Source organism: Pangasianodon hypophthalmus, chromosome 15, assembly GCF_027358585.1.
Source record: "Pangasianodon hypophthalmus isolate fPanHyp1 chromosome 15, fPanHyp1.pri, whole genome shotgun sequence".
Taxonomy (NCBI): domain Eukaryota; kingdom Metazoa; phylum Chordata; class Actinopteri; order Siluriformes; family Pangasiidae; genus Pangasianodon; species Pangasianodon hypophthalmus.
In genome coordinates this window covers 6,323,751-6,350,993 of record NC_069724.1, presented here as the reverse complement: position 1 = coordinate 6,350,993, position 27,243 = coordinate 6,323,751, and the positions used below count along the sequence as shown (strand labels likewise).

At 37.7% G+C, this 27,243-nt stretch overlaps 1 protein-coding gene across 2 annotated transcripts in view; it reads right to left on the bottom strand.

Annotated features, from left to right (window-relative positions):
• ppp3ca (protein phosphatase 3, catalytic subunit, alpha isozyme) overlaps window positions 1-18,172 on the bottom strand; it is a 53,439-nt gene extending 35,267 nt beyond the window's left edge. Inside the window, exons 1-2 of one of the 2 annotated variants that reach the window (XM_026938409.3) lie at window positions 17,840-18,172; window positions 886-1,086 (exon numbers count right to left, since the gene is read on the bottom strand). In XM_026938409.3, the coding sequence (XP_026794210.1) occupies window positions 886-1,086; window positions 17,840-17,888 (250 nt within the window). In that variant the 5' untranslated portion in view covers window positions 17,889-18,172. The remainder of the gene's footprint in view (window positions 1-885; window positions 1,087-17,839) is intronic. The other variant, XM_026938408.3, reaches the window with a different exon arrangement.
• Window positions 18,173-27,243: the final 9,071 nt, after the last annotated feature.

Genomic DNA, 27,243 nt, shown 5'->3' with positions numbered 1-27,243 from the left:
GGATACCACATGACAGTCATACATCAGCATTTTATCCACACTACAAAACAAAAAAAAACTTTTTAAGATTTATCCACATTTATTCACTGCGTTCTCAGTGGTCAAAAATGTTGCTTTAGTGAGGATGGAAAGGCAAACCACTAAGTTTTCACACATACAGAGTTCTGAAAAATTCATGTTTACCTGCAAGGAAGTCATATTTTATCTACTGTTAAAGAAATACATCCACATGAGAGAACTAGGGAATTAGTTTTTTCATAAACAATGACTTGCACCATGACCAGAAGAATAATGGTGTCGTCCACTAAGATGTGATTTTTTTTAAAAAAAAAAGTGTTTAAGGGTACACCTGTTTTTTTTCCTAAATATTTTTTCCTCAGACTTTTTCAATTTCATTCTGAATTTTTCATGCAGCAGTTATCTGCTTATGAACACGTTTTTGTTTTTGGATACTTATTTCCATGTTTCAATGCTTCTGCTGGTGAGTCAAACACAAAAACACCAAAAAATGTAGCAGCTTCCTTGCAATTAAGTGCTAAATTTCTCAGTACAGCTTGCTACTGCAGGCGCATGAAGCATGGGAGTGATAGCCAGCTCACATTCACCCCTTATCCAACCGAGTAAAAAGCAATCAAGATAACTTCATTTTCTATTAAACCACCAAACCCCCTGAAAAGCAATAAAGAGAACTCTCGAACACACCTCCAAATCAGACAGAACAGAGCTAAAGACTGGAAGAAATTCAGGACCCTCAAAACAAAGGCATGTATCATACGTATCTCAGATCAGATCTCCCATACAGTAATTCTCAATATTGCTACACTTTACATTGTAAACGATATGGTGGATATGGTAGATGGTGAGGCACAATGTAAAGTCTCTCACCTGTCACAGGTGCCTCGATGTCCAGCATGGTCTTCTCCTGGCGTAAGATGGCCGCACCCTCGTTGATGATGCGGAGGGCCACGGCTTCCTCGACTCGGCCCTCTTTGGTTAGGTGGGCTTTGAGCAGGTCCACTCGGGGCTTGCCCTCACAGTCGAACACCTCTTTCATGGTGAGGCGGTGGCTCAGAGGGAAGGGCACGGCTGGGAAAAGTGAAGGAGAGACAGGAGGTTATCTATCAATTCAAATTGTGATTGTGGATACAGTGGCTTACATAAGTATTCACTCTCCATGAACTTTTCCACATTATATAGTGTTACAACCTGGAAGTGAAATGGACTTAATTGGAATTATATGTCATGAATGTACATAAAATAACCCATTGATATTGAAATTGGGGGAAAAAATCAATATAATTACTAGTTACCCTTCGCCTCTTGTTTGTTTCTCCTACTAATCCATTTTTTACCTGACTTTTAGTCCTATAAGTGAAGTCATAGTTAAGCAGTGGTTATATTTTCTATAACCAAACCCTGACTGATACTGTCCCAGACTTGTTTGGATTGCTCCTTGGTCTTGTGTAGGTATGTTCCCTAACAAACCCTGAAGCCTGTAGAACAGGTGCATTTATACTGACAGAGATCACATGACAGTTTAATTGCACACAGATTAACTCCACTGAACTAATGATGTAACTTCTGATGGCAACTAAATGCATCAGAACTAATTTAGGGGTTTCGTACCTATGGGAGGGTTAATATTTACAGTATGCAGTCACAACTTCTACCATGTTTATTTGTAAATAATTTTGCAAAGTAAACTCATTTGACCACTTAAATATTATGGGTTATTAGATTCATGACATATAATTCCAATTTAGTCCATTTCAGTTCCAGATTGTAACACTACAAAATGTGCAAAAAAAAAAAAAAAAATCAGTTATTTGCAAGTATGCTTCCACTTGTATCTGAGCTCCTCTTGATTGCAATGTACAGACTCATTCCTCTGTTTCTCAGGAGAATATGTTACAAATACAAGCAGTCAGACCAAGTACCAGTTGAAACTTGCTGAGACTATGTGACCTGCAGAACAAGGATTAAACTCATACAATCCATCAACTGCTATAATATTCCACCTGTGGTCTCCCGCTCTCTCAAAGCGTTTGGCTATGAGATAAAACCAAGACCAGAAGAAATACAATTTTCTAGAAGAGGGAATGGGATAACACCTTCTTTTCTCATGAGAGGGTAAAGAGCTACATACTTAAAAGCTATGGGATAGAGGGGCCAAAAAGTACCAGGCAGGTAAGTCACTAACTCATTAAAGACTGGGGATTCTGGATTAGATTGTAAGCCTTATTAGTTTAAACAAAAAAGGATGCCTCATAGTGCACATGGTGCGAGTGACTGCCACTTAAAACTCAATTACTTATTAATATGTATGGTCTAACATAGATGATGGAAATCTTTGGAACTTAGAAACACAAACACTGGAAATGAAAGTGCAATTACAGACAGGGCTGAAACAAAAGAAGAAAGAAACAGTGAAACTTTGCCGGAAGCATACTCTATAACTAACACATCATCTATCAATGCCAAATAAAACCTAATATATTCAAGCATCCTTCTCAAAATAATGATACAGTACAAAGCGAAAGCAGGCCATTTTTTTATATACTTGTGATCAAAAGGGCGCTTTGTCATGAACGGCTCATTGCCTAAAATAAATACTTAAAATCCTAGACTACTTTAATTATACATGCTTCATTAGTATTATCGTTCATTCATTGACATAAATTAACAAGGTAAAATGGCCTTTTAGCATTTAAACAATAGGAGTGCTTCAGTGAACAGGATGAATGACACTCCACAACAATCGCTTACACTGCCACCACATGAATTATTGATAAAGCAGTAGTAAAACTGTATGCTGATCCTCAGTCGAGTAACATTTTCAGTTCCTAATCAGACACAGAGCACAATGTTGAACATGGTGCAAAGAGTGACTCATTATAAAATGTGTGCAGCGATGATGGAGCTTCAACAAAGCACCGAAACGGTGAATTATTTACGCGCATGTGCTGGTGGCGATGAGCTGCACTGTAATTACAGAATGTGGTTACAGGATCGATGAACAAGAGACAAAGCATCTTTGAAATGGATGACGTGGCCAACATTTGTATAAATGGTATTGGTAAATTTGTATGAATGGAATGATAAAGAATGAGCGCTAGACCGAAACTGTGGTCTTTATATCTGTGAGGAGAAGTGTGTAGATATCTTAAGCTGCCTAAGAGAGTGAAAAGAGAACTAAAGTGGACTAGCTTTCTACAGAATTTGGTTCCAAACCCCTCAATATTCAACAGAACTGATAATGAAGTTACTCCACATCAACTGTGGCTCACTGCTACTTTTAAACAACCTACAAGTAAGTTATAAACTACGATGGGAATGCTCTTATAGGATGGAGTAGGCTGAGTTCAATCAGATTTACTGTTAACACTCTGAAATGGATTATTATTTCCTCTTAACAGCACCCCGGAAGTGTTTTATTACTTTTATACCACACCACTACCAACAATTACCACATTTGAACTTATTAAAGAAGGATATATCATACTTTTAACCATGCATAGTTACATTTAATGTTGTGGAACATCCACAAGTTCCTATTATCAATTATTTTATAGCAGCTATAAAAAGTCATTTCTGTCCTCAGAAACAAGAGAGAAGACTCTCCTGTGGCGGAAAACTGCTACAAAGAGCTGACACTGGAGACTTCTTGCATAAATGTTAAATAAACATATCCTTACAGAAAACTTTATATCAATGATTATATGTTTTTAGTTATTTAAAAAAAATTACATTTTTAAAAGCTTAATTTACATGGAGAATCCCTGATTCCGATTTTCGAACCCATCACAAGTTGATGAAAGCACCTTTCCATGCCCCATATCTTAAACACAGCACGGTACACACTACTGGTCAATATACAGTACACTGCATAAGTATTCACCCCCTCTTGAATTTACAATCTGGAATTCAAATGGACTTAATTACCATTTGATTTATGCAACATGTCTAACACTTGAAGGTGTAAAATATTTTCATTGTGACACGAAGGTTAATTAAACAAAAAAATAATCAGATATCTGTTGGTTGCATAATTATTCATCCCCCTGGGTCAATACTTGGTAGAACCACCTTTGGATGCAATGTCTCTATTAGCTTTGCACATCTGGATCCTGATATTTATGCCCATTCTTCTTGGCAAAACTGCTCAAGCTCTGATAGAGTCCACAACAATTTTCAAGTTTTGCCACCCCCCTTCAGTATTATGAGTATTATGACATTTTTTTTTAACACTACAAAATGTGGAAAAGTTGAACATAGGGAACACTTATGCTGCATCTGCACTGCATCTTTACCTAAAACCTAATTTTTATGGTAATACACTCTACACAGCCTAGATAAGGCATACACACTGCACTAAAATAAGTGAGATGCACAGAACGGGGACAAGAGGGGGGTTCTGGGAGCGGAGACTCAACGGGATCAACACAGAGCTAAATAATTCATGTTTGACTTAAGGGGGAAAAGTGAGGAATCTCAAGCACCTACTGGTGACATAATGGGCCCAGATCTAGTGTGGGATTTACACAGTGTGTGTGTGTGTGTGTGTGTGTGTGTATGTTTGTGGAGATAGGGCAGTGGTATAGGATGTATAAATATACGCATTTTTACATATGCTTATGTTTGTGTTTTAAATATATTATTTACATACGCACATTTCCTTTGAAGCATTAGCCTATACTGTTTGCATAGAAATATGAGCAAAATACACAGCAGTGGTGTTACTTCAGCAGGGGGAAAGTAGTACATGGTGTGCTACTGTTAGCCTGGCACTAGAATTTAGCATCATTGTAACAGCAGTATTTGGCAAACAAGCGGCTTCTTATAAAATGCTCATTAAACATTGGTATATAACCAATAACCCGGAGTTTCATACTCCAAATTGCCTTACTGGCTAGAAACTAAATAAATAAATAAATAAATAAATAAATTCCATGTTACAACAAAGAAAAGACATGCAAGAAGTGCATCTCTGATTCCATACATTAACATAAGCCGGGTAGGAGGAATAATGTGTGGAAGAGGGTGGTTAGCAGTTTCCTCTGAGTGTGTTATGCTGCACTGTGATATAGCATGAACAGCAGGTTGAAAAGATACGGTGGCTAGTTTCACATGGTTCCAGAAGAAGCAATTGTTAGCTTTCACCCTCTGCGGTTGGTAGATCTCATGTTATAGGAATGGGCTGGCAGGTAGGGGACAGGGCAAAATGAGAAAATTGGGAGGAAATGGGGGTAAAACATTAAAAATGGGATTTGAAGAAAATCTGCAGGGTGAAGAATCAGTGACACCTATTGAGCGTTTCGTTCGATGCCAACTGACTTCATACTGCAGGCACTGAGAGAGAGAGAGAGAGAGAGAGAGAGAGAGAGAGAGATTAAAGGAGAGATCTGGGAAGAAGTAGCAGTTTAGCACACTGTCTCATGCAGTTTCAAAGGCACAAGCACATAATGTGCCTATCTGTCTCTGTCTTTTCCAGCTCTCCATGTCCTGGAGGCCAAAGGCGTGCACACATACACAGACAGGGTGTATATGTGTTTATTTGTTAAATAATGAGACTTACTGAGCGGAACAGAAGGAGGCCGTAGGATATTTGAAGATTTATGAACAATAATAGGTCAAATTAAACAGCATGACGAATATGGGCATCTTTTCTTTACTTGTCTGCAACACGTTAGACTTAATGTTTGATCTAATATGTTACACTACATACAAGCAGTATTATTCTTCCTCAACTGAATTACATTCGACTGACCACTTTATTAGGAATACCTGTACACCTGATTACATTTCATTCATGCAGTAATCCAAATATTGAATATAGGAAGCAGTGCACTGCAAAAAAGTCAAGAGCGTCAGTTAATGTTCACATAAATTTCTAACTTTCTACCCTTCTTCAGTGTTGGGTTCTGACAGTAACCCTGCTGCTGGCTGATTTTTTATTTTTTTTTGGCTGATGGACTGCTCCTCATCCCAGCAGTGACAATGCAACACTTCTCTATGTAAAACACTCAAGCCAATGCCACACACACTTCCACGTCACTGTCAGTGCTGTACTGGGAATAATCCAACACCCAAAAAATATCTGGTCCTATGCTAGTCTGTTTTTCACTAATGGACAGGTTGTGTATAGCTATACAACAAATTGTCATACAGTCAGTAACTGCATATTTGCAAATTGACCTATGATAGGTGCACTCAATAAAGTAGCTACTGAGTGTATATATTTACCTCAATACAACATAAGTGAAATATATTAAATTACTTGTCACTATGATCAATATATTCTCTCATATATGAAAAGTGGCAATCTGTATTAGGGTTAGGGTATATATACATACATACATACATACATACATGTGCTGGAAAAACAAGTTTGATCCATGGAGGCCCCACCTTGCAACTTGCAGGACTTAGAGGATCTGCTGCTAATGTAGTAGATACCACAGCACACTTTCAGAGGTCTTGTGGATTCGACACCTCGACAGGTCAGAGCTGTTTTGGCAGCACAAGGGGACCTACACTATATTAGGCATATTATTTTAATGTTATGACTCTATATATATATATATATATATATATATACATACATACACACACACACACACACACACACACACACACATATATATATATATATATATATATATATATATATAGTCATAACATTAAAATGTAAATATATATATACATACACACACACACACACACACACACACATATATATATATATATATATATATATATATATATATATATATATATATATATATATATATATATACATAGAAAACCTACCACTCTGCCCCTAGGCATGTGTGTGGGACTATTTTGTTGTGTTCCCAGTTCCTTATTGCACTGTGAGATGAAGAAGAAAGTTTCTGCATTATGTCTTGGCATCTTGAGTGTCATACTTAAAATATTTATACATGCTTATATATATGCATGCATTAGTTCTCATTTTGGATTCACCAATACTGAGATAAAAAAGAGTGATGAACAAATATAGATTATATTGTAACTATTATACAGCTTTGTTGTTACTACTTTTATTGACATTCTGTAATTGCTTTGGCAGTACTGTAAAGAAGAGCAGCCATGCCAATAAAGCAAACTAGGAAGTGAAATGTCGAAGAGAGAGAATGAGAAGGCTGGTCACACTTGAGAGCGCTCTAGCAGGCCGAGGTGGCCGACAGCAGCTTTGCTCCTTACTTACACCCAAAGCCGAGCTGTTGAAACTGCGGTGTGTGTTGCTGAGCAACAGCCACCAACTACTGGAGGGTGGCCAGCACTGACACACTATACATTGTGATTGGGGAGTAAATCTCAACCATGCAGGTCTGCTCGCATTAACACAAGAATGCAGCCCACAAACCCTCCAACACGCACTCATATCCACAGATAAAACAACCATCGTTCCGCTCAAACAAACACACACAAATTAGTCAAGGCAGCCTGAAGTGTGAGCTGTTTCTGAGCCCAAAATCCACTACTTTAGCTCTGCTCGGTAAATCACAGTGTACAGAGTCGTGCATCCTTCCTCTATAGCTGTTAACATCAATGCGGCTTTGAATTAGCATTCAGAATACACTGAATACATTCATCTGTAAGTAAAACATAATACTTTTTATTCATGAGACTATGTCTGATATTCTGGTTTAACTTTATTAAATAAAATAACTTTATTTTATATAACTTTATCTGCTAATATGGTCACCTGGATCTGTTTCTGCTCTATAATGTGCACTTATTTTACTCTAAACTCCAAGATTCATTGTTTTATTAGCTGGGGGGTCTGCTATTTTGTCTTATTTTCATTTGTTTCTCTTCAGTAAGCTCTTTATCTTTGTCAGGGTCATGGCTCTGTAGCCTATCTCAGGGAACAATGAGCATAGGATGAGAATACACCCTGAATTAGAAACCAGACCATTGCAGGGCACCATAAACATATGTTCACACACACAACCAATTTAGCGTAATCAGTCCATCTGCTTGCATGCTTTTGGGAACTGGGAGGAAACCAGAGAACCTGGAGAACCCCACACAGACACTGGAAGTACATGTGTAACTCCACAAGCTGAGCTCAGAATTGAACTGGGGACCCTGAAGCTGAGAGGTGGCAATGCTACCCTCTGCACCATCATGCTATTTTGCCCAATCTGACCTACTGACTGGCCAGATTGAACAACAAGGTTTAATCTAAATCTTAATAAATTAAAATTAAATACAAATAGTCAGCTCAATTTAAGTGAAATTTGAATAAAAACTGGAAAGGTGCATGAAAAGACTGTGTGAAAAGTTGCCTAATGTGGCTAAGATTTGAAATTTGTTTTATGAAAAACAACAAGATGCAGGCAATATGTCTGTTACATGTATTTGAATTAGGAATTAAAATATACTGCATATCCAGCACTGAAGATTTTTCAAAGGCAGGACCTTGAGCTTTGAATAGTTCATGGACAGAACAACAGTTCCCAATTGATTTTATATGATTTCATATGCCATTATACTCTTACTTAACATACTGTTTTACTAGCTGGTGAGATGCTTGCTAGTGAGCTGAATGCTAGCAAGCAGGTAATACAGTTTTGCAGCTATATTAAGCTCTTACCAACATGTGGAAGAAAAATGTAAGTAATATTTGTGGTATTTTAGTCCTTTAGAAACCAGAGAGACAGTATAATTGACTGACTCTTCACAAGCCGAGGGTCAATAGCAGTCTATTGAAGATTCAATGAAACAACTAGCATGAACATCAATTAAAACTGTGTATGCTAAGTTTTCCCACATCTGTCATGTCTCTTAGTTCAATCATGATGTCAGGCCAGTTAGAATGCTCCTCCCTGGGTCTATTGAAGTCAAGAACAAGTAACCATTTTCCCAGTGGACAATTACGTACACCTAAGCAGGATACTTAATATAGAATGTAATAGCTGCTGAATGTTTCATTTTACAGAGGGTTACTAAATCAGTAGTAAACACTTCGGCACTGACAGATGGCATGAAGTGCAACGATAGAGAAAAAAACATTTTGAAGCTGGCCAAATGGGTCTAAAACCACACAATATTTCCAGAGTGAGCCATAAAGAGAACTAGAAGCCTAAGATATCTGTGTTCACACACAGCACAAACAACATCACTACCAGAAGACTGCTCAGTCAGTCGGGAGATTACCTCATTCATCTCGGTTAACCTGGAAATATATAATATAAGCTCAGAAAAAACCAGCAGACCAGAGCCAGCTGGTATTAATGGGTAGAAGGGCTAAGTCTTCCCTCTCTTTCAAGGAAAAACTATATTAAAATATGGTTCAGTTTTTGCTATCCACATCATGTAATTTGCCATTAACATATGGCATATAGTGGATTATTTTTTTAAATTTGTGGAACCAACATCTGTAGTGGTTGTTCGTAAATAAAAAAAAAATCACAGTTCTATGAAGAAGCGAGGCTAGAGCTGATATCTTTCTAGCCCAGACTGTAGATTCACACAGCCTATCGCTTACATTTGTGTCAGATAATTGCACTTGATAAAACGCCCCTAGTGTGTGTATTAGGGCTTTATTTCAGCCATCCATAACACCAGAGTGATTGAAAAGAAGCATGTGAAATAAAATAGTGGGTGCAATGAACACGACCAAAGTGGATTAATTACTTTATCGTACATGTTCCCCAAAATGCATTTGGAGGAGAACCTAGAAGTAAACAAACTAAGCAAACACTGCCCAATCAAAGTACAAATTACATGAAAGGACAAAGGACAGAACTGGCTAATGGCAAGCACAGCTTTTGTGTTTACTATGCTTGCTATGTGGAGTGATTACACACACACAAAAATAGGAATCATAAATTGTGTTATCTATATTTCTTTCAATGAGTGTATTCTTGTGTGTATGCATAATAGTTTTATGCCTATGATGAGACTGTGTTATAAGGCTCAACCATTATGGTTTCATAATAGTAGCTTTCCCATTCAATGTCAAGACAATATCACAGCACTACACCAGACACTACTGTTGCAGAACTAAAACCATCACAGCATTGTTGCAGAATTAATATCTATACAGTAGAACAGCATGTAGTGTTTAGTTAATTGGAATCCAATCTGGGTGCCATTACTTTTTGGTCCCATTCATTTGATGTCCTGGGCAGCTTCCAAGCAAACTATAGCAACTTGTAAATGTTTATCTGGATTAAAGTTATAATTTCTAATGTTTAGAAGTGTTTTTAGACCTGTAATAATCATAAAATTTCAAAGATAGCCTATAGAAAGTGACATGCACTATTGTTGCACAATGGATTTAGTTATTTTCTTATGTTTGCATTTTTTCTGACCCAGAAATAAACTCTGCCTCAAGTCTGAAAACAGTTGCTCAGCTCTGCCCTTTTTCGTTAAAAGACAACTAACAGGCATATGTGATTTTAACAGGAGAGGTAAGCGTCAGCTGGGGGGGGGAGAAAAGGCTTGTCGGTGATTTCATTGCAATTGCTATTTGCCCCACTGACATCAGAGGAAGCTAACATTACAAACTGCTGCTTTAAATGTATGCGGTGTGAAACCAAATCACACCAGATAAAGTGACAAAAGTAACCAATAGTATCATCAGCACAGGAATATAGAATAAGAATCAGCACAGGAATATAGAATAAGAATGTTATTCACCTAATATATCACCAAAGCTGGTTAACTAGTTAATATAACTTGAAAAAATACCAGCTGTATTAATGAACTGTGAGAGTGGTATGATATTTCATCACCTATTGTTTGCATTTCTTGGACAAAACTGCCATAGAGGAAAGCAAACAGGTCCAACTGAACCCGACACACCTCACATAATCTGACGTAATTTAGGTTCTCCAAACATCAAACTCTTTGTCAACTGCGGCATCTAGGTGCTAGATAGAGCTCTGAGAACAGAGAAAAGTAGACACGTTGATAGGACATTATAAATAACTGAGCAAACCAGGTTGCATAACCACCTCCTCACTGTCTAACACATTAGCTGTGGCTGGATCAACTGCAGGCCTACACAGACTGATCCTGTACAGCTGGACATAAGAGGAAACATTAGCTCTGGCTATTGCGGCTCATTTTTGTTGTTGTGTGATTGCATTAGGAAAGAACGAGATATGCCTTAACACTTCTGGGAGCCAAAATCCACCAGGCTCATTTGATGTGTCTGCTCTGACAAATGTGGGTTGATCTGGGAGGAAAGTGACCCAAAAACGCGAGAGTTAGACCAAACAATGCTAGCATAAGTGTCAGTAAAAACTAATGTTACCACACAGCATTAACCAGCAATGCTAATCTCTATTTATTGTTATCTTGACTCTACCATCTGTTCTTAGAACATTTTTGCTTCTCATTTTTTTGAGTGAAAGATGAGAAGAGATGCAGATTTCTAAAGATATTTGCTAAATTAGCAAGCCCCAGTATGTAAATGTACCCCAGTTCCTTCTGTCATCAAAAACATATCTACAAAACGGGACAAGCAAGGCAGGCAATTGCCTAGAGCCTGAAAGATGATCACATAGTTCCATAAACATGTCAAATATGAAAATGTAGGAACTGCTTCAAAACCTCAATGAGCAAAGCAACATCTAAGGAAGCCCCCTAAAGAGGCCCCATCTCATTTGCATGTCCGTGACTTGTGTAAGTTTGTTTAAATGAATGCACGTATGGTACTTGACCGACCTATCAGGAGGTCATAAGAGGAAAAAAAAAGAAATAAGAACAGGACAAAACAAAGAAGCAGAGCAGTGGTAAGTGGCAGACATAATGACAAATGAATTAAGGACGTGACTGTAAGCTGAAAAATAAGGTTATGATACCTCACTGATCATTTTTAACACATTTAGGAAGCAGCTAAAAGAATTGATGCATGGTTTGGAGCTTAATATTACTAACTCATATTTTTTTTGGAGAATCAGTGATTTGCCCGCAGTTTCGAAAATGGTCTTGGATGAAACAGATATGAACACCTCACTCTCCACCTAGTAACACGCAATATTACATGCTGTGAGAGTTAGCCTGTCATTTTGGAAGCCATTATAACTACAATATGAATTAGGGAATGGATAAAATATTTGTTTTACTGGAAAAGCTTTTGTCAAGACTGGCCTTGAAGAGATAAATGAAAATACGAGTATTAAAACTATTTATTACAGTATGCACTCACTGGCCACTTTATTAGGAACACCTGCACACCTGCTCATTCATGCAATTATTCATCGCCTGGTATTTTTTCCCAATATGCCCAGTTTCAGGAAGTATGCGACCACTGTAGCGTCAGACACCGGTTTGTGGCTGCCAAGAGTGGAACCCGATCTGGTCTTCTGCTGTTGTAAAGGTTCAGTGTGCATTCTGAGGTGCTTTTCTCCACATCACGGCTGTAAAGAGTGGTTATTTGAGTTACTGCAGCCTTCCTGTCAGCTTGAGCCAGTCTGGAAATGTTTCCATCTGCAGAACATTAACTAAAGCACTTGACTTGTATCTGCTTGAATTGCCACTGCTTCTGAATGATGAGTTCACTAGATAATTCTTTTCTACACAAATTCTTATTTTAAAGGTTTCTGCTATGATAGGATTCACCACAACATGTCTAAGTGTCTTCTAAGTTGTTTGTTCTAAGATGCTTTGGTATGGGCATCACTGAAAATTGGAGTAACTTATCCTTGTTGCTTATGACATTACACAAGACTTAATGTAGTCCTGAAATGATTAACAGCATTAGCATTAGCACACTTTAGTTGAAATATCCATTTAGACGTCCAAGGGATGCATGCATGAAGTGGCAGCTTGCAGTTCAACTAAGCACAATCCATGCATGAAAAGGCAATAGGCAGGAGAGCTGAGAGGACTGCAGTCTGTATGGGGCTGTATGGATCTGATGGGCTGGTGCTGGGGCAGGACAGTGTCCTGGTGCTGGTTAGGATGGGAATGAGATTTGCTCCCTGAGAGCTCAAGCTTCAAGGTAAACCTCTGTTAGCTACCTAAAGCCACATTTCCATTTTCATGCTTCATGCCTTAAGCTTACATGTTCGAAATCTCCATTTCTCATCTCTCTCTCTCTCTTTCTGTCTCTACCCCATTTTATTCTTTCCTCTATCATACAGCATTTATGCTCTGTCTATCTCTGACTTTCCCCCAGTGCATCTCATAGATCTCGGGGAAGTTTCATTATGTAAGAGAGCAGTGTGCAGTAAAACACTGCTGCGAATCAATGCTTAAATAATTCACCCGCACTGCTAAATAAAGCCAGCGAGCGTATATCCTGCATGCAGCCCACCCCAGCTCTCCCTCTCAGCCTCCCAGACGGCTATTACACCTTCCCATTCACCTCTTCACCATTCACCTCCGTGGTGCCTGCTGGAAGCAGACCCTGAGCACGTGGACATGTCTCTGTTCTGCTATATGGCTATTGTGTGCAGCTAATTTAGTATCAGATTACTCATAGTGTGTTTTACACACAGCAGCTCACTTTATAATAGGTGGTTTGTCAAAGCCTAGCACATTAGATAGGCCATTAGAGCGAGTACTGAGTGAACATAACCATTCAGTTCCATTCAATCTCCTCCATTTGATTAGGCAAAACACATACATTTAGATATTATACAGTCATAAAAGAAAGATGGGTGAGAGCATTTTATTCATTAAAGCCTTGAAGCAAGTCATTTTGGAATGGTGTTTGCGAACAAAACATGCCTCAAGCTAATGATTAAGACTGAGCACAAGAAGAAGGCATCCTATAGCTTTCTACATAGGATAATTTTCTCTGAGGACATGGTTATATATGATTATATACTACCCTTAAATTATTGGTGACGCATGTTGAGACTAACAGTCATGATAGCAAAACACCATACTTATGTTGATTACGTTCATTTTACTTCTACCATCAAACAGTCGCTTACAGTGACTGACCTGTTAATCCAAATTAAAGCAAAATTAATATTTTTGGTTTGTTTGCTATTTGGTTTGATTTAGTTTCACACTAAACAAATGAAAAAGCAAAAAAAAAAGTTGACTGAAGTTTGTCTAGAGATGAAAACTTACTTGTAAACTTCCTTCATTCATTGGTGAGAAATACGATTTGATTCAAGCAAACGAAATGTTGCATACATTATGCGAAAAACACATTCCAAATCTGACCTGAGAATAACTCCAGTAATCAACCAGGACCTGCCAGCACTAACACAGTTAATGCCCTAGAATCAAACTCTGTAAAGTAGGATGCTCAGAAACATCCCTTTGGGACCCCAATATGTGGCTAAGTGGCATCTACAGCACACTAAACTCCTGTCACCAGACTAGGCCATTTATTACTGGGGCCGAGCAAGCGAAGCCAGCCGCTGACCTAAATGAAACCAGGTGCCAGTGTGAAATAATATTACTGTCACCTGTGACACAGCTTTCCTGCCTTTAGAGGAACTGAATGTCCACCTAAATGTTAAGACATTACATTACGTTCTGAACCCAAAGCAAGTTAAATCTGGAGAATGAACCAAAGGCAATGTATGTAACCCTCTGCTTCATATATACTGTATATATAAATATTAATTCATTTATCTTTAGTAACCACATTATCATATTCATAGCTATGATGAATCTGGAGGAAAACAGGGTGCAAAGCAGGGATACACCCTGGATGGGCATCACACACACATACACTGACACACTCATTCACACCTTGGGGCAACTTAGAGCCACTAATCCACCTACCTCCTATGTTTTTGGATAGAGTAAGGAAACTACAGTAGCTGAGGGATTCTACAAGGACACCTGGATAACATGTAAAACTCCACACAGACTGTAACCGGACCTCAGGATTGAACCCAGGACCCTGGATCCACAAAGTAGCTCTCATATTTAGTAAATATTTGTTATCATATTTAATTTTTTAAGCTATTAGTGTTTTACAAACAGGACCCAAACCATTAAAACCAGGACCCATGCCAAAATAATTTCAAAACATTCTGTATCATCTTAACAGCACATTACATAGTATTATCTAAATCGTCATTATATCCAAGTTGCCATTATTTTTACCTGTTATTAAGTGATTGAGCTTTAGATGAATTAATTACATAAATTAACTCCCTACAAGAAACACATTAGTGTAACTAGCATCATTTTAACACATTCAATTCAAGTTAGCAGTCACTTTGTTGTAAAACTATAATAATTAAATAATAACTGTAACATTTTTCCTAGCAGTTGGCAGGTATCTTTATCACACTTCACATCATTACATTTTTTTAAATAAATACACAAACCTCCTTTTCCATGGACTCCACTTTGAGAATATAATGGACTTCTGTTAATGCAAATGAAAAGTTATACTGGATATTGGTTGTGTATATATTCACAGACATAAAGCCACTGTGAGGTACTGATTCAACAATGATGTATAGATTATTAACTTGCAGTATCTCATGCATGTATTTATGAAAAGCTGTATATATATATTATTCATTTATCCTATTTTCCAAAGAACAGGCGCACAACTCCCCCGAGAATAAACGCTAATAAATAGTGATTGACTGCACAAACCAAAAGCCAACATATAGGATAAATGCCGATATGCTGCCAGATAATGTTTGAGCTTGTCAAAAATATCAAATATAATTATATAAAGTGGTACTACACAGACCAGTAAAAGATCTTTCTGATGTTTGTTGTCTGTGGCTGTGCAATATAGTCAATTCTTTTCATTTATCTTAATCATTGAGGTTGTTACAAGCAGTTATTACTGATGCATTTGCTCATGATAAAATCTTTCAATTACACACAAAGCATCATGGAGCTGTGCAGTGTTGGGGTGAGTTTAGGAGTGTGTTAGCACACACTCAGTCAATCAGTGAGGCTGATCTACAGTAGTGCATTCCCACCGATCCAGCTGTAAGGCGTGTGGGGAGGAAACAGTCAGTGGCCTGTCACAGTGACTGTGTGGACGTTCTGTTAAGCTGTGCTGAGTGAATATCCTGAGGTCTGTGTGTGGGTGCAGGCCACCATGACTCACTACTGTTAGTGACTGTGTCTGTACAAATAAGGCTTGTTAAGGTTACTTTGGCTTCCTGAATGGATTTCTTACAGTTTCCTTTCTCCACAGTCTCACAAACCATAACAATGAAACAAAAATATTGATTTTTACTATTAATAGTGCATGAACTTGTACCCTTGGCTGCAAAGCAGTGGATTGAAATCTTTTCATCATAACATTTTTAGAGACGTGTGTCTTTTCAATGGGGTGAAACAACTATATCTACTGGAAGGTACAGGCATGGAAACAAAAAAAAATGATAACATGAAACTATGTTGAAATACAGAATATTGTTAGTGTCATTTGAAAAGAACTGAAGCAAACTGAGAATATACAGTATATCTGAGTCCACGAACCCATGAACAAGGAACAGATACAGGTATGATGAGCAACCTATGTCAAAGCAGAGCTAGAGCTCATGTCAGCCAATCAGGAGGCAGGGATTTGCCAGTCAGTCTCCTTAAGAGACTTCTTGATAATCATGATCATGTCTTAAATATAATGCAAAATATAAAATTAGGATTTACAAGTGGCAATATTGAAGGACAAAGATGAGTCCCTCCTGGTGCATTGCTGCATGTTTTAAAATATGCTTAAGGTCCTTCTGCAGGTCAGTGCCAATATATATTTTTGGCAGTGCAAGGCTCAGTTAACACTAGAATATTTGGCACATAAAATATAACAGATGAACCTCATTTTTCCAAAATACTGGCAAATGTGCCATGAGCTTAAATGCCACAGGAATTTTGTTCTTCATTGCAGTGTCATTCTGAGAAGATGACTTCTTAATAAGCCATTTATATTGTAGCTCAGTCAACCGTTAAAGACCTAGACATGTCATCAGCAGGTACATACAGGTATACACACACACCCACACACACACTCAGAAACTGAATCCTGAATCCTGATGGACACCTATAGACTATTAGAAGAATTCCTATCAGTGGCAATATAGATAGCGTGGATTACATTTCAGCGAAGTGTTGCTCTAAATAAAAATGAGTCTAGTGGTCTAGTTCTATGAAATATTACACTATCATCTGCCAGACACACAGTGCATTTTATACAAACACATCATTTAAACACAAGGGAATTTTAACCCACGCCCATCCAGGCAAAACCACCTGGATGAAACAATTATTCAGGCAACATGTCTCCTTATAGACTGCATTCTGTATACAGGATGTAGAAGCCATTATTTCATAACCCGCCGTTTACTATATGAAGGCAGCTTTTTGGGATCACATGACCCTCAAGCTGGAATCCCCCCTCCCATCCCTGTCCACTTCCAAAAATACGGAAGATTATCAAACACACCGCTCGAACACTGAAAGAAATTTGATCTGAGATGTTCCTTATATCTGGGTACACGATGGAGTGTGTGTAGAGCCAGCATGCGCCCTCTACCACCGTGCCAAACGCAATCCTGCTGCATCACCGCCTCCACAGAAAGTGCCTGCCTCATCCATCCATCCATCCATCCATCTATCCATCTATCTATCTATCTATCCATCCATCCATCCATCCATCCATCGCTCCTCACCCTTACCGTGCAGTAAATTAGATCAGACTAAACTACACATCCTGCACCTCGAATCCCTCTACACACTACTAATAATCTGACTCTCTTTCGGCGCCCATGAGCATAAGCCGATCAGAGAAGATGCCATTATCAGACATATGCATCATCCAGAGAGCGTATGGCGCGGCCGATTGGATTCGAAACGACGCCCCCGTCGATCGCCAGCACGCGCAATCTTCAATCCCAGATCCAAACCCACTTACATTTCACTACCCGGTCGGTGGCGTTGAGGACCATGTCGGCGTTAGACATCTTCCTGTGCGGCTGCTGTCTCCGGGAGAACGGTTATTGTCCCTCCTCGCAGAGGAAGCGGCTTAGGCTCGGTGTGCTGGCGCGGTGGCGAGATGCGGGTGCTGCAGTGGCATCACCTTGGACACTCTGTCCGGCTCTCAGCAACGCCGCTGGACAGGACTACGCCACTATCCAGCTAAAGAGTGGCGCTGAACTAGAAAAGGGTGGATGCTGCTGCTGCTGCTGAGGCTGAGCTGAGGATGCTGCTGCTGCTGCTGCTGCCGTGATGTGGGGGAGGATGGAGGGAGCGCATGGGGAGGGGGCTAGAGAGAGAGAGAGAGAGAGAGGGAGAGAGAGGGATCGGGAGAGCCATGAGCCAGGGAGAGGGAAGAGGGGAACTCCCACGCACCCATTTGAAGGGGCTGCCTGATGCTGCCATCAGGTGGATGTGAAGAGGGGTTTCCCGAGAACAAGACACGCCATGTTTGCTAATCAATATCCACTTGACGCAAGAGTCTTTGGCATCCCTCAACCCTCCTGTTGTGCAATGTTTTTATTTTTTATTATTATTATCATTATTATTATTGTTACCAGGCAACAAAAAAAGACAAAACACTCTCTAATGAATGCGTTATTGCAAGCACCAGCTTCAGCATCTGCTATCTGATTAAGGTCATGTACCTAGCTAAGAGAATAGGAGTGTTGATTTAGTCACACTCTTCACAAAAATCTGTCAGTTTAGGGCTCAGGGCTTCACATCAGTACCGCCCCAACGCTGATTGGAAGCTGTCAATCAACACGCATTGAGCACAGTGAGGCCATATAACCCAAGCCGACAATAATAACAGGAAAAATAACAAACGTTCCTCGTGGTTACTGAATCTACCTCGCATGTCTGTGCAGGTTTATACTGTATTTATTTCTATAAGAAAATCTACATATTTTATACCAAAAGAAAATTATAAACAGGGGGAATGCAATAAAGCAACATAGATTTCTAACGGTTTCTAAAACAGTAGGTTATATACAGAATGTGTCTTGTTTGCAAATCGATTGGTCTAATACCTAGGGTTCCTTTTATTTTTTATTATTTTTGTGTAACGTCGTTTAATACTGATAGACGCGTTAATAAGGGGCTTTTGCTTTGAAATATAGATATTAGTAGAAGCTGATTGGGGCATTGTTGCTGCCTTCACACAGTCAGCCACAGTATAAAAGTCTGAGAGCAGTAGATATGAGCGCAGACTGCACCTCTAGAAAAATAAATAAATAAATAAAAAAAAGATAAAAAGTAGGGATTATTATTGCTCTAAAATGTTATGATAAACCCACAACAGAGTACTTGGCCATCTGAAAGGTTTCCAATTAAAACCATTATCTATCCAAAGAAGCGAAGAATAGTGTATGTCCAAAATCACATAGTATGTCAAAACTGTACACTACCTCCAGTACAGTACTGCCTTGTAGCGGTTTTAGTGGATGTTTGTCACACTGGTGGAACCCTTAAAAATGCCTCAGTGAACCTTGTTGCAAAGGTTGTTAGAATATGAATGGAATGGTGCATAAAGGAACCCATAACCTTACATGGTGATATTCAAAGAACCTTCGTATATGCAAACGTTATGACATCTAGAGTGCTATATGCACACAAAATGAATTTTAAAATGAAGACCTTTAACTCTGTATCTATATGTATACATTTTAAAAAGGATTATAATTTTAAAGAAACAGAACAACAACAATAATAATAATAATAAAATAAAATGAATATTATTTGGCATGCTAGGACAGGTTCATGGGACATGAGTTTCTTATGTTCTCCCTGTGTCCCACATATTATTATTATTATTATTATTATTATTATTATTATTATTATGACTGTGAAATTGACATGTTTAGAAGTTAGAGTGAACCCACTAACAAATCATATGATCCAACAAATAACATTTTATATTACTCTTATTTTATAAGTATAATTTTGATCAAAGTAATTTACAGATGGGTGACAAATTAAAGGAAAAAACTGTAGTGGCATTTTCTGGCATTGCTTCAGCCCACTTGTCCCTTTAGAAAGATGAGTGACTGCAAATCAATACAAAGTTTTTCTGACACCTTTATCAATGAAACATTTCTTTACTGATGGGAGTGGTCTCTTCCAGGATGACTCCGCCTCTATCCACAGGGCACGATGGCTGAATGCTTTGATGAGGATGAAATTGATGTAAATCATATGCTATGGCCTTCAAAATCATCATATCGCAACCCAGTGGAACTGTAACATGTAAGACATCACTCTCCACCATAAACATCAAAAAACAAACTGAAGGAAGAACACCATTCTTTTCCTCCAGTACAGTTCCAGAAAGGTATAGAATCTATGCCAGGTGCTAGTTTTTTCTTGAATGTGTCACCCATCTGTATGTTATATCCAAGGTTCAACTATCTGTTTTAATATCTTGCAGGATATTGGATATTTTTTAATATTTTGTTAACATTTTGGTTAAACCTTAAGCAATAGCCTGGAGAATGTTCGAAAATTAGACTAAATACGAAATAGGTATAATGAGTTAAAACTTTTTTTTTTGCATCAGAGAAAATCTTGAGCACTCTAATTAGGCAATTGTAGCAACAACATACATTTCATGTATGAGTGATAGCACTAGAGTCATTTTTTTCCTTAGACTTAGTTCTTCAAATGCATCTGTCGTTAATACAGCAAGCATTTGGTGACAGTTAATAAGTTCTTTAGAAGTACTAATAGCTTTCACAGCTGTCTATATAGAGCCATCACATTCAATGATTAAGATCATTAGGATCTACAGGTTGTCCAAAAAAGTCAGGAACCAGTAAGAGTAAAACTACATATACTTAATTTTGTATTTATTATATACAACATACAGTATGTTCATGCTCACTCATGCATTTTCTCACGTGCTGTATCATGCTTTTGCAGACATTGCTCAACATATTCAGATCAACATATTTGCTCAACATATTGCCATTGGTTAATGACTTTTCAGACACCCTGTATAATTAGTAAAAGATCTGCAGTGATTCAGTTGTTTGTCTCTTTTTAAACAAAAAGAATGACTTTATCTATCATAGTGTCATATTTTTTTAACTATTCACTCAGGCTACCAAATGTTAGCCAGACCTTATTTTTGCAAGCTTTGTCCACATTTTGCAATACTGAGGTTTGCCTCAAGAGGTCTCCCAATAACTATTAAACAGTTTTATACCTACTGCTTCGAGCAACCAGCTAATTATACCATAAACATAAGAACACAGCATTAGATAGGAACATCTATAATCTATATCCATATCTATCTATCTATCTATCTATCTATCTCTCTCTCTCTCTCTCTCTCTATATATATATATATATATATGTATATATATATATATATATATATATATATATATATATATAGAGAGAGAGAGAGAGAGAGAGAGAGATAGATAGATAGATAGATAGATAGATAGATAGATAGATAGATATAGGTATATACATAGATTCTATAAGTCTCTGGAACTATACTGGAGCAATGAAAACCATTCATCCAAAAGATATTCCTTCAGTTGTTGTTGGTGGTGCAGAGCTCTGTCTAACATGCCACTCCAAAATCTCCTATAAGTGTTCAACTGGGTTGAGATTCAGAAAGCCCTCGCACCCTGTGAGTGGGGCGGAGTCATACTGGACGAGACCACTCCCATCAAGATAGATGAAGGTGATCTGTCAGAAGAACTTTGTATTGATTTGCAGTTACTCATCCTTCTAATGGGACAAACCATGCCAGCAAAACTGAGCCAGGTTATTAATTATTAATTAATCACAGGTGAGACATTAAATTAGGTTATTAATTTTTGATAATTATTAAAGTCATCAAATACTGTATATCTTGCCTTACTGTATAAGTTGGAGCATCTTCTAGAGGGCAAAATGAAATATGTCTTATAGTCCAAAAACATGGCAACACTTGTCATTTCTATATGCTTCTTAGTGCATAAAATCTATTTACGAAATGTAGGGGATGCATGGAACTGGCAGGTATCATGAATAGTTTGAGAATACAGGAATGTGAAAATCACCTAAATGACAATATATCAGTTCTGCTGTGACAGTTTCCCTTGAGAACTCCTACAATTTCTTTTGTCAACTCAGATGCTTCCTGTTTTTCAAACTGAAACACCGTTCTGCTCCTGTGTGTCTGTATCTGAGAATCTGGAAATACCTGTGCTTGTCACCAGTCAGAGGTTAACATGGGGCTTGTGTAGGCATGCATGCACAAGCAGGATAAGTAGTGACTCTTTTTCTCTACTTTTCCATCAACTGCATCTATTCCCTGATGTTTGATCCAAACCCGGTGCCAGAAATATCTCGCCTCTGCAAATCAGACCACAATAAGGATTTTCATATCTTCATGTGATCAAATATATTTGGTTTTTTAATGGCAAGTGCATCTCATACTCTTCTCTCTGCCAGAATAGCCTTAGAGTTGATGCAAAGGTGCTGCTTTGGACTCGGAAAAAACTTTGGAGACTTGACACAGAGAACTGTGAAAACCAGTTTGCACTGGGTTGCGTTATTTGAGCTGCTCCATCTGCAGCGTTGCACTTTGCATCCAGTCCATCCTCTTTTTGTCTGCCAGTTAGTACATATCACATTTATAGGGGTTGGAAGAAGATGTCCTTTCAAGCTTCTGTGACTCAGATGGAGCCACGTCAGAATATTTTCACCTGTGATCTGTATGAGTTTTTTAACACTCCATTTTCTCCCAGTTTGGTCAGTTCCCACCCACTAGTCAGTTCTCCCCCAACCAGAGAAGGTGAAGGTCACCACGTGCTTCCTCCGAGACACATGAAGCCAGAGCTGTGGACTTTTTTTTTTTTTTAGCTTTCTCTTACTACAATACAGAGAGTGATGATACCTCATTTCAGTCTTTTTGCATTCTGTCGCTGCAACACCTACTTGAGCTGAAAATTAGCTATAAACAGTCCCGCTTCATTACTTCATAATGCATCATCACTTCCAAAAAAAACACCATCTTGTCTTTATTTAAACATTGAAGTGATTTTTTTTTCAGCTCTGTAGTGACTTGGATACATCACTACTCTTCAAATGTCATGCATTCAATGTAGTCTATAGATATAAAGACCAAGATCATACTTTACATTACATTACACTTTAATGGTGCTAACCTGTTTTGCATAAAACATCAGCATAAGCCTGAATAGTACTTTCCACATTGCACATTACTGCGTAAATGAGGTGTGCTCTGAAGTGGTTCTTCTCGGATTTTTTCCAGATGGCAAAACTGGCGTCCCGCTTTAAAATCCACTCAGCTGGTCTTTTCCAGCAAGCTGAACATCACTCCATATTACTGCTGTCTTAATGGCTTAAGAAGGCAGATCAAAGGCTAATGTGCAGACCTACAGAAGATGTAAAAACCACTACATATAAATATATCCTCCATCTACTGTATGTGTTGCTTAAATTTAAACCAATTAACCTTAACTTTAATTGAACCAATTTAGACCTTAAGGACCACTGTTCTGTATCTTAAATACTATATATATATATATATATATATATATATATATACAGTGATGATGTGGTGATTACAGAATAACGTAATTAAAAAAAAAACCACAGTAATTCCGAAGAAATTTAGCATATGAAGAAATTAATATGCTAAATATATGCAAACTGGAGGTTTTGTATACTCTCAGGTACTTTTTAAGGCCTCATTTGCATGTTGAGACATGATTGGCTCTTATATTTTATTACACAACAACATTCGCCTGTGACATGTTGAAGTCTAATTCTAATAAGATTTTTCAGTGAGATGTTCAGCTTCCCTATTTTGTAAAATTTTAGGATGACTTTAATGGGCAGTAGTATCATTATATCATTTATGATTTTGGTGTTGAAATCAATCCTTCCATTGCATTATCATCTGTAATGCTGTCAACACACCACCAGATGGCGATCGATTATTGAGAGATCATTTTTTCACATTTACTCATTCACAGTTACTCAGAACTCTACTTACTCCTGTTAAAAGTGTCTTTCGGTATCTGAGAGGTATTTTTGAAGAAATCTTCCTGGACAATATCCTGGTTAATTTTCTTTTGAAATACATTTTGGGTTTAGAACCTCTTTATCTGGGTGCTGAATGTCCAGTGTTGGAGAAGGCCTATCAGCACCTCATGTGTGGATGTTTGTGTTAGCCGCACCTGTTCCTGTGCTGACAGTTCGAATCACTCAGGTTAAGACACTGAAACCTTGTCTTCTCTGTGGAGACTTGACAGTGCTCATGGCTCTCAAAGTTCAAATGTGAGTCACCTCTCTCACATGCTCCTTGGCCAGAGCGAGAGAGTAGCCCAATATCTAAGTGATAAACAGACACCAGAGGTATACAGGGACAAATATTAACGAGGAGAGTCCATCCTGTCCTGCTGTAGTGCTGTACGTCACGAGGACGTGGACGAGGACAGAAGCAGAACCATGTGTGCTGTGGGGAAGAGAGGGGAGGGAGCACAGCGGTGTTTGTTTGGAAAGCTTACGCAGCTCACAACATTCCTCAGTGTCTGAGAAGCCGTACATCTCCCACCACTCCCTTTCTTTCTGTGTCTCTCGCTCTTTCGGGCAGTGTTTAGGAGCACTCCTGTGGTGCTGGTCTTGTGTGCAGCTGGAGAAGGAGGCATGGAACACTAATCCCCCCTCCCCTGTCAGGAAAAGCGCTCTGCCTCATCTCGCACATGGAGAAAACAACAAAGATCTGAGTGTGGCCGCAGCCTTGAGGCTCAGCGCACCCACCCGAACCTCTCCTTTGTCACGGCTTACTGCTCTCTCTCTCTCTCTCTCTCTCTCTCTCTCTCTGTTTCTCTCCCCAAGAGACAAAACGTTCGCTCCACCTCACTTGGTCTGATTTTCCATTTTGTCTTTACACCAACGCCTCATGCGTAAATAGAATGTCCACTCTTATATGCATGTCAATGTGAAGTTTCTAAGTTGCTATTGATTCCTTATAACTATTTTTAACAATAACTCATAAAGCTCTAGTAATATGTTATAAATAATTCCTTGATCATTTATAACAATGTTATAACATAAGTGTCACTATTCTTTTTTTGACAAGGACATCATAATTATTATTATTATTATTATTATTATTATTATTATTAATAATAATAATAATAATAATAATAAAAACTATAATAAAACTAATACAAATAAAAGTAGTGTCTTACAACTTATAATGAGGAATAAATTAACATGCTATTCATTTTACTTGAAGCTCTCAGTGATGACATTTTAAATAATTATAATGTTTAAAATTGCTTTGTAATTATGCACAGGTCATTATAAGTTACAAAGTTTGAGCAGTATAGCACACACTGTATAGCATTTACTGTAGATTTTACAGTAAATAACTAGTGAAGTAAACAACTGTAAATATTTACAGTAAAGTATTGTAATATCTTAAATAGTATAAAATAACACATAATCCAGTATATTTGTTCATTTGGCTGATGCAGGATACCCAGGTTGCCAGGTAATTACTGAAAAATTTACAGCAATCTTTTAACAGTGCATGATATTATATAATGAAGTTATCAAGGATTTTTTTTTACAGAATATTATTTGAGCTTTATTGGGCATTATTAGCATTTATAAAAATGCTTATAATTCATTACCAAATCATTATAATTCATTACCAAAATTACAGTGAATTATAAGCACAGTTTTAATGATGACATGATATGAATACAGGCTTCATAGAAAGTGTTAGCCACAAAAAAGGGACTATACTGTACATTTGTGTGTTTTAACATACAAACAATCCCCATGAGAGTTTAACAGTGGCCTGTACTCCAATTATTTACCTTAAATAATGTTAATCTAAAGCAATGTTTCTGTCACAAGGTACAAAGACAAGCTGATGAGGCTATCACCCCACAGCCATTAACACAGATTTTGCATCTATAAGTTGTTGTGTGTGACTTAAAAGAAAGACACATATATGATATGTATGATATGTACCCACAAAGCTGTGTGTAGTAATGCAATCACTTTCTGGTTTCTGTATCCTCAGTACCACACATTCCTATAGTTTTTCAAGTCTGCCAAGTTAAACCCTTATCAGCAGAGGTCAGAAGTGAGGAACTAGCTCAGCCATAGCCAGTAATAAAAAGTTATTTTGGGGAAAAGCAGCCACTACAAAAGTATTTGTAACTTATGTGGTAACTTCATTCTTAAGACACTCTCCTGCAGGATTTCAGCTCGTGAAGTGCGTTAGAAATGCTTTTATTAGACCATTGAAAGCGTCAAAGTGAATAGATTTCAACTGAAATTCAATTATCTGTGTAGATGTTTCATAACTGTGTGGCAGTCTGGGAAAACCTGTCGGATGTCGCTGTGGCTGAATTCAGACAAACAGATGAAAAAGACAAACAATATAAATAATGATTTGGCTAAAATTGAGTTCTTCTGTCAATAATATACTTATTATACTATAAGTATAATATAATATAATATACCTCAAATTTAAGAAGCCATATTTCACCAAAACTACATGGAAATGTTTTTACTGAAGTAAAAACATTATGTTGCCTAGGCTTTCTGCGAAGATCATTATGGAAGGAGCAAACAAATGCGGAGGTAAATGCAATCAATCTGCCTAAAGATGTCAGGATTTGATCAAGTTGGATAGCTACATGCCGTAGAGAAACAGACGTAAGCCTAACCAAATCAAAATGTCCATGATCAAAATGAAATCTTTAAATGTAATTTTCTACTTCACTTTTTTGAAGTAACCAGATTTTAAAAAGCTAGAACTTTATATCTGATTTGGATGCACATAAAACAGAAACATATCTCAATTCAGGAATGCCTGTAGTTTTCAGATGTAGAAAATATCAGTATAGTAGAAAATGTCAAAATTTCAAATTCAAATTCAAATTTTATTGGTCACACACACAACCATACACAGTATGACGTGCAGTGAAATGCTTTTTGCTGATGGCTATCCGGTGACAGAAAAAAAACAGAATTTACATAAAACATCATTTACTTGCATAGAAGTAGCAAAAGAAAAAATACAAAAATATTATATAAAGGATATAAAAGATAGATGGCAGAAAAAATATAGACTATATGATGAATAAAGTGCAGACTTGTGCAGCTGAACATCGAGCTGAGGTAGTTGCAGTGATGTAGCAATATATAACATATATATATAATATAATATATAATATATAACATATATAATAAAAATTATAAATACAGGGAAAAACGGGTATACTAACAGGAATGTAGGGGTGTGGGTTAGAGCTAGTAAAATTTCCTCATGTGAAGGGTTTTCCCAGGCCA